General features: G+C 46.4%; 1 protein-coding gene across 2 annotated transcripts in view; it reads left to right on the forward strand.

Moving 5' to 3' along the window:
• The first annotated feature begins 207 nt into the window (after window positions 1–207).
• RNF130 (ring finger protein 130) overlaps window positions 208–12,925 on the forward strand; it is a 292,094-nt gene continuing 279,376 nt past the window's right edge. For both annotated transcript variants that reach the window (XM_069763598.1, XM_069763597.1), the window contains exon 1: window positions 208–1,208. In XM_069763598.1, coding sequence (XP_069619699.1) covers window positions 971–1,208 — 238 coding nt within the window. In that variant the 5' untranslated portion in view covers window positions 208–970. The remainder of the gene's footprint in view (window positions 1,209–12,925) is intronic.

Here is a 12,925-nt window from a genome sequence, read left to right on the forward strand (position 1 = left end):
GGTAGTTGGGTGCATACCAGGGTTGGTCGATGCGTACAGAAGATTGTGGGTGGCTACGCGGGTTGGTGGGTTCGTACACAGGCAAAAGATTACAATCACAAAACTTTATTCCTTCTACTATTACGCATGCGCGGAGAGCGCGCAAAGCTGGAGAGGGCGATCACGTGACTGGGAGGCTCTACGCTCTTTCCTCTCTGTCTAGCCACGCCTCCTGCCCTCAGACTGCTTGCGCCGGCGGCGGCAGCGGCAGCAGTGGTGGAGGTGTCCGTGTGCTGTCACTGCGCCGCTCTGCATTACGTCTGTGTCGCCTCCAGCGAGCAGGTTCCGGTGCTGCGTTATCGCTGCGGGCAACCTGACCTCATCCCAGCCGTGACAGCGCGTTATACGAGAGGAGGAAAAGTTCCTGCGCCGCTTCTCTGTTAAACAGCTGCAGTCCAGCTGGCTGGGGGAGACCGGAGCCTGCCACACTGTGCTGGGTGCCCGCCGCAGGGACCGGGGTGCCACCCTGGCAGCAGATCCTAGGATGTGCCCCTGAGAGCCTGCTGCATAGAAGCCCCCTCTGCAGACAATGTCCTGTGCCCCTTGTGGCTGATCGCAGCTGTAACCCTGCATTGCCCGGGCGGAGATGAGAGCCACCACCTTGGAGAGCGCTATGTCAGAGGGCACCTCTCTGTGCTGGTGCTGTGCCCAATAATCGGGGGATGCTCCAAGTAAGATCCTGTCTGTCTACATTTCCGCCAAGCTGCTCCTTCTCTAAGTGACCTGTGCCAACATTAAGCTTCCTAACCCTTGGATTGATTTTTATTATTATTTTTTCCCCCAAAAAAACAATTAATTGTTTTGCACCTTAATGATGTAACGCCCCAGCCCCTGGGAGTAAATTGTAAATTGAGGGTCCTCACTGATAGTTTTGCATTTTTTGCACTTTTTTTTTATTTTTACCAAAGGATTTTGTCTAAAAGGACAGAAAATGATTCCAAGGCGATCGGTGCAGTATCTGAACTGTTTGCCTCTACTAGTCCTATTGCCATGTTCGGTGGTCCGTGGCGCGTCCGAGACCACCAATGTGGAATTTTACAATGCCATTGTGAATGTAACGGCGCAAGAGGCTGGCAGCAAATCTGTGCTGGACACTGGGCGATACGGGCTGGACTCCCCTGTTACCGAAGCAAAAGGGATCATAGTGACACCTGTCAACATCCAAGGAGGTATTTATGTTCCATTATTCTGGACGATTGGGGTGGATGTAACGTCTTGGTGAACGTCGCTGCAGAATATCTTGGCGTAACTTCCAACCATAATGCACCTTTAATAGTTTGCGGATTAAAGGGTCCCTTTGGGTACCCGAAGCTCCAGTGCCAGCCCCTATACCCTCTATAGTTGCGTCCCTGATTGGCGCTATATAAACAATACCAAGAAGTCCAGATGTTTATATTGACAGCCCAATAGTCATAGATTGCAAGCCTTCAAGTCTACCTTGTCCTCGGTATGTTACATGTGCTGGTGTATTTTACATAAGGAGATTGTGGCCAAATTTGCCACCTTCATGTAACTTTTTGGCTTCTGGAGTGGAACCCGCCAAGTGCAATAAGACCCCCCCAAAATCGCTACTAACCTAGTGTTCAGCACGCTAATAAGGTATCAATATGTAGATTTCCTTCAAAGAGCCACCTGCTGTTGGGCCGCATTCACATCGGTGACATGTCCTACTGCAGTCCGGATTTTTGGATCGGACTCACAAAGTTGAATGCATTCACACATCCCATTTAAATCACAGATCCGAGAGCGAGATCCACAAGACCCCTATTCTGATCCGATATCGCAGATCCCACGTGTCCATTAAAGTCAATGGGGATCCGTGTAAAACGGATGGAACATGGAAGGTCAACTTTGCTCTTCAGAGTTCCATCCAAGTTTCATCCGATTTTTCAATTATATATTGTTGAGTCAGTGGATAAAAAAAAATGCATGAAAAAATGGAGGCATCTGAGATAACAACTGCGCATAAAGTCGTTCCGTTTTTCTTGCTTGGTCCCACACGGATGGGTGAATGCAGCCTTGGTCAGAAGTCCAACACTGACCTTTTATCTTGATCAGAGTTGTTGCTCCTTGACCTCTATAATCCTGAGCTGATCCTTAAACCTTTATTGGCGGGCGCACTGAAGAGAGGTGTCCGATCTATGCACCATGCTGGTGCCGCTAATGCTGGCTCATGAATCGGTGAGGCGGTGGAGAATACAGCGCACTTCACTGGGAGGTTTGATGGATCTCAGAGGCCAAGGAGGAGAGCGCCTGACTCTTGAGGCTAATGGCAACGCCCAGGTGACTTTATGCAGATGATTTTCATATTCTTTTTCTGCTTTATGCTGCATCAGCCATATTACATATCAGCGCCATAGTTATCCTTCTGGGTAGATTGGTGGCAGATTGGGGTCTAGATCTTCCTTTCAAGGGGTTTCTCTGGTTGAATGCGCCATTAGAACTTTCTTATAGAGGAGAATATTTGTTGCAGATTCTGTCTCAAAAAAATGTCTTTTTTACAATCAACATGGCGGACACCCTGGCCCGACCTGACACGCTTCATTGTCCAATGCTGCTGACTCTGAGCCTCAGGTAGAGAAACAGGCAAACGGAATAGTGTCAAAAACAGATCCGCTGCAAGTTGAAGCAGAGCAGCGCCATTGATTATCACGGTCTGCGTGGGTTTCGTTATGTGTCTATTAGAACAAAAGAAAAAGTTTTTCATGATGCTGTATTTCTTCCGTTTTAAAAATAGACAAATAGCAGAAGACCTGGTCTTCACCCGTCTCTGCTCTCTATCTAACTCCACCACCTCCCCCTCTCCCTATATCCGACCACCATCTGCTCACTTTCTCATCCCTGCCTCCTCACCAGTAACCCATGTCCAGCAACATGCGCACCCCCGCAGAAACCTTGCACACCTAGATGCCCACACACTCTGACTCTATCCTACCACTGGCATCCATATCCTCATGCCACAACACAGACACTGCCACTGCTTTCTACAATGCCACTCTCGCATCAGCTATTGACACGGTTGCCCCTCTCGTTCAAGGCAGAGTGTGACGTATCAATAGACAACCCTGGCACAATAATACCACTAAAAAGCTGCGACAAGTGTCCAGGGTTGCAGAGCAGCATTGGAAGAAAACACATTCGCAAAATGACTTCACTGCATTCAAACAGGCAACACTCGCTTTCAAATCTGCTCTCACCTCTGCTAAACAGGCCTACTTCACAACCCTCGTATCTTCCCTATCCCACAACCCAAAACAGTTATTCAAAACCTTTAGCTCCCTCCTCCGCCCCCCACTGCCCCCTCCAACCTCCCTCATCTCTGCTGAGGACTTTGCCACACACTTTAATAAGATCGACCAAACAAGGCAAGTCTTCATTGTTCAACCACGACAACCCCTTTGTATACCAGACCAATGCCCAAACCCCATAACCTCCCTATCCAACATCACTGAAGGGGGGCTTAATTGTCTCCTCTCCAAATCGCACCTCACCACCTGTGCGCTGGACCCCATCCCACCTCCTCCCCAATCTCACCACCACTCTTATCCCATCCCTAACCCACCTCTTCACCCTATCACTGGCACCTTCCCTTCAGCTTTCAAACATGCCACAATCACGCCTATCCTTAAAAAGCCAACCTTCAATCCAACAGCTGTGTCCAGCTATCACCCAATATCGCTGCTCCCATTCGCTTCCAAACTCCTGGAGCAGCACGTCCATGCTGGACTTTCCTCCCACCTCTCAGCTAATGACCTACTTGCAGCCAAAGCTAAGGGACAATACTTTGTACTCCTTCTAGACCTGTCCTCTGCTTTCGACACAGTTGACCACTGCATCTTACTACAGATCCTCTCCTCCTTTGGCATCAAAGACCTTGCCCTATCCTGGATCTCCTCATACCTTTCCAACCGCACATTCAGCAGCTCCCACTCCCACACTACCTCCTCATCCCACCCTCTCTCTGTTGGAGTCCCCCAAGGCTCTGTTCTAGGACCCATAATCTTCTCAATCTATACACTTGGCCTGGGACAAGTCTCATGGATTCCAGTACCACCTTTATGCTGATGACACTCAGATCTACCTTTCTGGCCCAGATGTCACCTCTCTGCTATCCAGAATCCCGGAGTGTCTATCAGCCATATCCTCCTTCTCCTCTCGCTTCCTCACACTGTGTGGACAAATCTGGACTCATCTTTTTTCCATCTCATAGATTAACGACATCATGCTTTCCCCCGTACTGGAAGTCTGCTGCCTCAGAGTAACCCTTGACTCTGCCCTGTCCTTCAAACTGCACATCCAAGCTCTTTCCACCTCCTGTTGCCTCAAGCTCAAAAATATCTCCAGAATCCGTCCTTTCCTCAACCGTCAATCTACTAAAATGCTTGTGCACGCCCTCATCATCTCCCACCTTGACTACTGCAACATCCTTTTCTGTGGCCTCCCTGCTAACACTCTTGCACCTCTCCAGACCATCCTTAACTTTGCTGCCCGACTAATTCATCTCTCTCCTCGCTACTCCTCCGCTTCCCCTTTTTGCAAATCTCTTCACTGGCTCCCATTCCCTCAGTGTATCCAGTTCAAATTACTAATATTGATCTACAAAGCCATTCATAACCTGTCTCCTCCATATATCTCTGAACTAATCTCCCAATATCTTTCCTCACGTAATCTCCGGTCTTCCCAAGACCTCCTTCTCTCCTCCACACTTATTCTCTCCTCACCCAGCCGCTTCCAAGACTTCTCCCGAATATCCCTCATCTTCTGGAATTCTGTGCCCCAACACGTCCGACTATCAACCTCATTTGGATCCTTCAGACGGAACCTGAAAACCCACCTCTTCAGGAAAGCCTACAGCCTGCACTGACCCTGCTGCCGCCTCACCAATACCGGAGCTACCGCCTCACCAACATCGGAGCTCCTGCAACCCTCAACCTATTGTCTCCTTCCCCACCACCCTGTAGAATGTAAGCCCGCAAGGGCAGGGTCCTCGCCCCTCTGTATCAGTCTATAATTGTTAGTTTGCTTACTGTAAGTGATATCTGTAATTTGTATGTAACCCCTTCTCATGTACAGCATCATGGAATCAATGGTGCTATATAAATAAATAATAATAATAGCAGAACCCATGCGGACCCCGTAATAATTAGTGCGGTCCTTCAGTTTCTGTTTGCGTCATTTATGCAACGGATTCTCTTTTGACATCGTTCCATTTGTCAGTTCCTCAAAACGGAATACCTAAACAGAAGTGTGAACGTGGCCTAAGCTGTGATTGCAACAACTTCAATATGGGAAAAGGAAAGATTTAATTTTTTATTATGGAAAAAATGTAGTAAAAACTGTAATCATATAAGATGACCTGCAGGTGACTGCGGATGCTTCAGAGTATTGTCTCGGCATGTTAGTCTGCTTGGGGACATAATCTGGGATTACAGGGTTTTCAGGCTTGACAGACACATTAGTAATGTGGGACTTGGTCCAAACAACCTGTTTTCAAAATGTTGCATGACCAACGTTGAAGTCAATAAGAGCGATGGAATCCCCCAAACTAGAGCCCTTGTCAGTTTGTATAATTTGTGCTATTGGTGGGGTCCGTACTTTTAAGCCATCCGCCAATAGCATATGACCTTTTTATACCTAATAAAAGCTATTTTATACTACTGGAGGACAAAATGTATGTACTGATAATTCAGGGCTGTGGAGTCTGTAAGCCAAACCTCCGACTCCACATCTGCGGCTCCACAGCCCTGACTGATTCTATATCAGGCTTTGTATTACAGTGAGACTGAGCTGGGTCCAAGCCCTAACTGTAGCAGTACTCTACGGGCCCCCATACATACTAAGGTACAGTTAGTCAACCCCCAATATGAAATCGGCTTGTTTAGCTATCTCATATGTCAGGTTGATAATGATCAGGCCTGTTGATTAAAGCCCTTCATCCCTCCCTCCGCAGTTTCCCATATTCAGAACCCTTGTACGCTCTGCTAAACCTCCCATGTGTATGGAAGGGTATGTAGAGATAGCTGATGTTTCGCCACATTACAGAGAACCTGTCACAAGGTTAAAAGTGGTAATTTTCTGTCTGCTCTTATTTTATTCCTGCTGTTCCGATAAATATGCAACTTAATTATTATTTTTTTTAAATCTACTATACGGTTCCAGAGATACCGGCCTTTTTAAGGTCTTTACCGAGAGGGCGTTGTCACAGGGTAATAATGCACAGCAGATTAAGCCACGCCCCAGAGGATCCTGTGAGCCACGCCCCAGAGGATCCTGTGAGCCACGCCCCAGATGATCCTGTGAGAGTAAATAAAAAGGCCCATACCTCTGGAATAGTATTTGGATTTACAAATGTCCTGGTGACAGATTCTCTTTAAATCCTCGCACCTTATCGTCGAGCTCTGCAGAAGAAAATGTCAGGATGAGCGCACACATGCATGTCTTGCAGTATGATTTGGTTTCAAAACTTGTAGCCTTTGGGCAGTGATTTGGACACGCAGTAAGACGCAGCTTGCGCGATCAGCCCTGGGTGCTGTATCATTACGGTACATTTATATATGGCCTTGGATGCGGTCTCTCATTGCATTTGGCGCTCAATTTCCATCAAACTCCCTGTCAAATAGTCTTGTCAAACTCTGTTCAACCAAGATGGCTTTTGTTAGCTACAGTATGTCAGATAAATCTTTATAGCAACTTTGTTGCTGTTGTAATACACTGCAGATATTCCTTCCGCAAATCCAGATAAGGACCTGCAGCCTTCCCGCTATGTGTGAATGCACCCTAAAGCCGAATTTCCTAGATATATTAGACAGTTGCACCTATTGTAATTCCTTGGATTTCTCTTTATTCAATGCATTAAAAAGTGTTAATAGGGGATCTGTCAGTAGGATGACCCTGAGAATCTGCCTCCAGAGCTGCTTATAAATGACAGGAAAAGTTACCGGAGTGAGACATGTAGATTAGGAAAGCGGTCTGTCAGTCATTACATGACTCACACTGGTAACTTTCCCTGTCAATATAATAAGTTCTGGAGGAAGATTCTCAGGGACATCATGGGGTCAGATATACTTTGGGATTTTCTGTGACTAAACTTAATAAATGCTTTACGCTCCATTGTAACTGAAAAGACAAAAAAACATCACGTTGCGCATGATAAAATAAAAATTAAACTGTTTTGTGTCTATAGCTGCCTCCATAGGGATAGATTACATCTCAGCAGTCCTACTCCATACCCCTGCCCAACTTTTTGCTTCCATAAAGACTGGTAGAATGGAATATGACTGCAAGATCAGGCAACAGTTAGCTTGTTTGTAGTCTGTTACCATGGAAACATATAGATCAGCATAGGAACTGTAGGCACAAATCAACAAGACATTTTTAATAGGAATATTTGCAAAATTGCTTCATATTATGTTTTTATTCAGAAGAACAGAGGAACTTTAGAGAAGGGTTTTAAAGTCTAATATAGCCATATCATATGTTTTCTCCATAGGATACCATTTTCTAAATTGGTTTCTTTTAAATAATAAAACCTGCACTTTCTTGCAATATTTATATGAATCTCGCACTTGTAGGGCTCTATAATGGATTTTCTCATGGTCATAAATTCACAATGCATTGTATATATATAAAAAAATGCTCCACACAATTCCTTGTTGTTTCCCTTCATTCTAACATCCAGGACACCATTTATTGATAGATTCCTCGGTGCAAGGTCACTCCGGTATCTGCTGACTTAGTCTAGACGACTGGTGCCAGAGCGCTGCATTCCTGCCCATTAGAAGTGGATCAGGAAACTGAGACCGGACTACTGAATCGCTTGTAATGTGAAGAAATAAAATGCTTTTAAATTTGTCATTTATTACGGCCTTACACAAATGTTTGCCAATAATTTGTATTTTAATCCCCCGAGGAGTTTTGCTCTGTCTGCTGCAGGCGTAGTGCTTGTGCTGAAGACTTCTGTTAGGGGGTATTATTTTTTTATTATTTTACTAGTTTAGAAATCTATATTAATATCATCGCACTTTCAATCTATAATCTTCATTCATTCCCCTGGATATGTAGTTTGCAGCTTGATTCAAGTTTCAGATTTTTCTCTTTTGGGATCGTCTCTCCCAGTAGTATAGGCTGGATGTGAGGTCTGTTGTATCCGGGGAGCTGCTGGATTAGCTCATATACTGCACTAGATGTTAGCCCGATTCTAACGCATCGGGTATTCTAGAATATGTATATAGTTTATTTATGAAGATTTTAGAATAATACATTGAATACACAGGATTCGGCCGGCCGGACTGCGCCTGTCGCTGATTGTTTGCGGCCGGCCACGTAGTATATAGCAGCCCACGTAGTAAATAGCACAGCCCACGTAGTAAATAGCACAACCCACGTAGTAAATGGCACAGCCCACGTAGTAAATGGCACAGCCCACGTAGTAAATGGCACAGCCCACGTAGTAAATGGCACAGCCCACGTAGTATATGGCACAGCCCACGTAGTATATAGCACAGCCCACGTAGTATATAGCACAGCCCACGTAGTATATAGCACAGCCCACGGAGTATAGGAGTATATTGCACAGCCCGCGCAGTACCACACACGCAGTATATAACACAGGCCACGTAGTGTACAGGCCACGTAGTGTATAGCACAGCCCACGCAGTATACTGCACAGCCCGCGTAGTACATTGCACAGCCCGCGTACTATATTGCACAGCCCGCGCAGTATATTGCACAGCCCACGTAGTATATAACACAGCCCACGTAATATATTGCACAGCCCACGCAGTATATAGCAATGTGGGCACCATATCCCTGTTAAAAAAAAATAATTAAAATAAAATCGTTATATACTCACCCTCCGTTGGCCCCCAGATCGAAACGGTTACCGACGCTCCTCGCGCGCACCGATCTGAAGAGTGCATTGCGTTCTTGCACAGCCCACGTAGTAAATAGCACACCCCACGTAGTAAATGGCACAGCCCACGTAGTAAATGGCACAGCCCACGTAGTAAATGGCACAGCCCACGTAGTATATAGCACAGCCCACGTAGTATATAGCACAGCCCACGTAGTATATAGCACAGCCCACGTAGTATATAGCACAGCCCACATAGTATATAGCACAGCCCACGGAGTATAGGAGTATATTGCACAGCCCGCGCAGTACCATACACGCAGTATATAACACAGGCCACGTAGTGTACAGGCCACGTAGTGTATAGCACAGCCCACGCAGTATATTGCACAGCCCGCGTAGTACATTGCACAGCCCGCGTACTATATTGCACAGCCCGCGCAGTACATTACACAGCCCGCGCAGTATATTGCACAGCCCACGTAATATATTGCACAGCCCACGCAGTATATAGCAATGTGGGCACCATATCCCTGTTAAAAAAAATAATTAAAATCTCGCGAGACAGCAATGCATGGAGCTGTCACCGGGGCGTCGCGAGGAGCGGGAAAGGCCTGTTCTTGATCCGGGGGCCGACGGATGGTGAGTGTATAACTATTTTTAATTTTTTTATTATTTTTAACATTAGATCTTTTTACTATTGATGTTGCATCAATACAGGATTAATAGCCGCATTAACCGAAGTGTGTTACACCACCGTCAACGCTGCCATTAACCCTGTGTGAGCGCTGACTGGAGGGGATTATGGAGCGGGCACTGACTGCGGGGAGGAAGGAGTGGCCATTTTTCTGCCGGACTGTGCTCGTCGCTGATTGGTCGTGGCAAAACAGCCACGACCAATCAGAGACTTGGATTTCCATGACAGACAGAGGCTGCGACCAATGAATTTTCGTGATACACAGGCAGAAAGACAGACGGAAGTGACCCTTAGACAATTATGTAGTAGATATGCACAGCTTTAATACTATAGTATGCCTTCCTCCTGTTCTATAGCCTATTTTTGTCTGCCATCCCTTAAACTGTGGATACTTTCCCCCTCTCCCCACACTGCTGCTGTGTCCCTGCTACAATCTCTAAAACTGAGAGAAGAGGAGGTAGAGGAGAAGACTGTACTGTCAGAGCCAAGTGCAGGACCACTGATGGATTTGTAACTTTTCTTCAAAGTGCTCGACTACCTAAAGGTCTTCTAAAAAAATAAATAAATGGTAGAACATTTTTAATAAAGACTATGAAGAAAGTTACTTAACTTTGTATTCAGGAAAGTAATGACCAATGAAAAATGTGTGACGGGTTTATGCAGACTTTAACTTTGTGTTCTTTAAATAACCCATAGTATGGATCATAGATTTAGAAACAGACAAAATTATGAAGGGTAAAATTAGTAATTAGGAAGTTTTTGCTTATGTTTTGCAGGTGCAAAAACCTTGTGATTAAAAAAATATTCAGCATTAAAGGGAACCTGTCATCTGATTCATGCTGTGCAAACCACAGGCCGCATGATTCAGAGCCTGGCTGCACGATTGCAGTGTCTTCTTCTCTGAAACATTCCCGCTCTTCATAGAAAATATAGCTAGGAGATCAAAACAAAGATCATAGCCAGAGAAGAGACTAGTTCAACGCTGCGCCCGTTTGACGTCTTCCTTGTGCGTACTTGGAGACCTGTGAATTACCTGCAGCGGCACTGCGAATAGCCGGCCAAGAGCGCCATTGGATTAGTCTCATCTCCGGCTATGGTCTATGCCTGGATCTTCTAATCATATTTTCTCTGCAACGACGCAGCGTTTCAGAGAAAAATATACCTGGCCATCGTCCAGCCAGGATCTGATTCATGGCGGGACACCTGGCACCACCCTCCATGCCGATCAGCTGTTCCTGGTGTTGGGGTCAGCCAGCAACTATAGAGTACCGCAGCCACTATTTCATCAACAGACCTATGCTGTGCAGCGCAGCTCTATAACTGAGCAGTTTCGGCCACCGCCAACACCATGAATAGCTAATCGATGGGGGGTACTGGGTGTCGTACTCCCACCAATGACATTGATGACCTAACCTAAGGATAGGCAAAAGTCCCCAGAGAACCCCGGTAACTGTTCACCTTGTGTAAACTATATCGGCAGCTGAATACATTTTTCACCATCGTTATAAGTGTTAAGTCTTTTGCTTCGGCTGCTGAAAATACAGACCTGTGAGATTTTTAATACCCAAGGGAAAGGAAATAAAAATCTCTCGGCAAAAAAAGCTTGTAGACTTAAACGAGAACACCACCTTCTCCAGGATTTGATCCGTGCAGTTGCGAAATGCGTGGAGTACCATTAGTCCTTTTCAGAAAGTCATGATCATTTTATTACACAGGTATGCAAAATTACCGTAAATTTGGGTTTATGAAAATTTTTCCCAATCCAATGACTGATTCTTAGGTTTTCTTACGCCCTGATTTCGAAAACCACTTCTATTTTTAACCATCACATATGGATTTGGCACAAAGCACACGTGACATTACTTACAAGCGACATGAACAAGACATTTTTTTTATTGTAGCCAAAAATGTACAGAATATTATATATAAAAATGTATTGAACATTCTCTCAACTTTATTGGAAATTAATTCTTGCGCCTTTTCCTTTTCACTTCAAAGCTTCACTTGATACTTTTTCTCCTAGAGAAGGCCTTCAGATCTTCTCTGTGAAGCATCCAGCAGTAGTCCCCATCATGGTCACGATCCATTTACCTTGGTATCGCAGTTCCATTTCCTTGATATCCAGATGAAATATTTCTCTTTGCTGTTTTCTAACAGCACCAAGATTTTCTCCAGTCACCTTCCACGACAGCGGTACTGGAGGATGTCTCCTCGCCCTAATGGGGGACAGGAAACACAAAGAGGTTAAATACCCTCCACTTCCTGCCACCTCCAGTGTTTTTCCTGTCCCCTTTGGGGCATGAAGAGGTCCTGCGGTAGTGCTGCCGTGGCCGGCGATCGGAGCACTCGAGATTTTACCTAGCCGGGCAGCCTGGGTCGGGATGTTCCTCCTCCCTGCGGCGCTGCTCCCGTCTCCCCACTTGGTGGACTCGGGACCCTTCCTCCGCTCCTCCCGCGCTCCTTCGGGAGTAAAGCGGAGCGGTATGGTGCGGCCGGGGTCCCCGCGCGGCTCCCCGGCATTCCTCCTCTCCTGCATGGCCGGAAACGGTGGACGCGCGAACCGGAAGTACCCGAACTTCCGGTTCACGACATGTGCGTTCCAGCGGTGGAACGCACGCGCGTCGGAAAGCAATTCTGATGGGGCATGGCGGTTCTCTCCCCTATGCCTGGGACCGGGAGGAGGAGCACACGATTGGACGCAGCTTCCACGGTATTTAACCCTGGAAGTCACCTCCAGGTAAGGCCCCCTGTCTGACTGACTGGACTTCAGTACTGACTGACCATGGAAGGTGACAGACCTATCTCTGCTTCTGCCGAGCCCTGCGTCCTCCCTCCTACCGTGAGTAGCGGGTTAAGGTCCCTTTATCCCTGTATTCCTTAGGGTGCTATATACTTAGTCCTCCTTCTCTCTCTTTTAGGGAGACAAGGCCTCTGCCCCTAGGAAGGACAGATCTTCCAAGACAAAATCGGAAGATCGGAAATGTGGTGTTTGTGCATCAAGGCTTCCTTCTTCTTACAAGAAGAAACTGTGCCAGCCCTGCACTGATGAAATTTTACGCTCAGAACAGCCATCCTTGTTTGAGAGCATTAAAACCCTCATTAAACAGGAAGTTCAGTCCTCAGTATCGGCCCTTTCCCAGTCTCTGTTACCTCCGCTACCTCCCCCTAAAAAAAGGAAGATGGCTACGGTTACGTCTGATTCAGATTCTGGTGAAATTCGTTCCTCCGGTTCGGAGGATTTGTGGGAGAATGAGGGCTCCACTTCCACCCCCAAAGAGGAGAGTAAGAAATACTATTTTTCCTCGGAAGACATACATGAGTTAATTAGTATGGTCAGG

The sequence above is a fragment of the Ranitomeya imitator genome, chromosome 4, assembly GCF_032444005.1.
Source record: "Ranitomeya imitator isolate aRanImi1 chromosome 4, aRanImi1.pri, whole genome shotgun sequence".
NCBI lineage: Eukaryota > Metazoa > Chordata > Amphibia > Anura > Dendrobatidae > Ranitomeya > Ranitomeya imitator.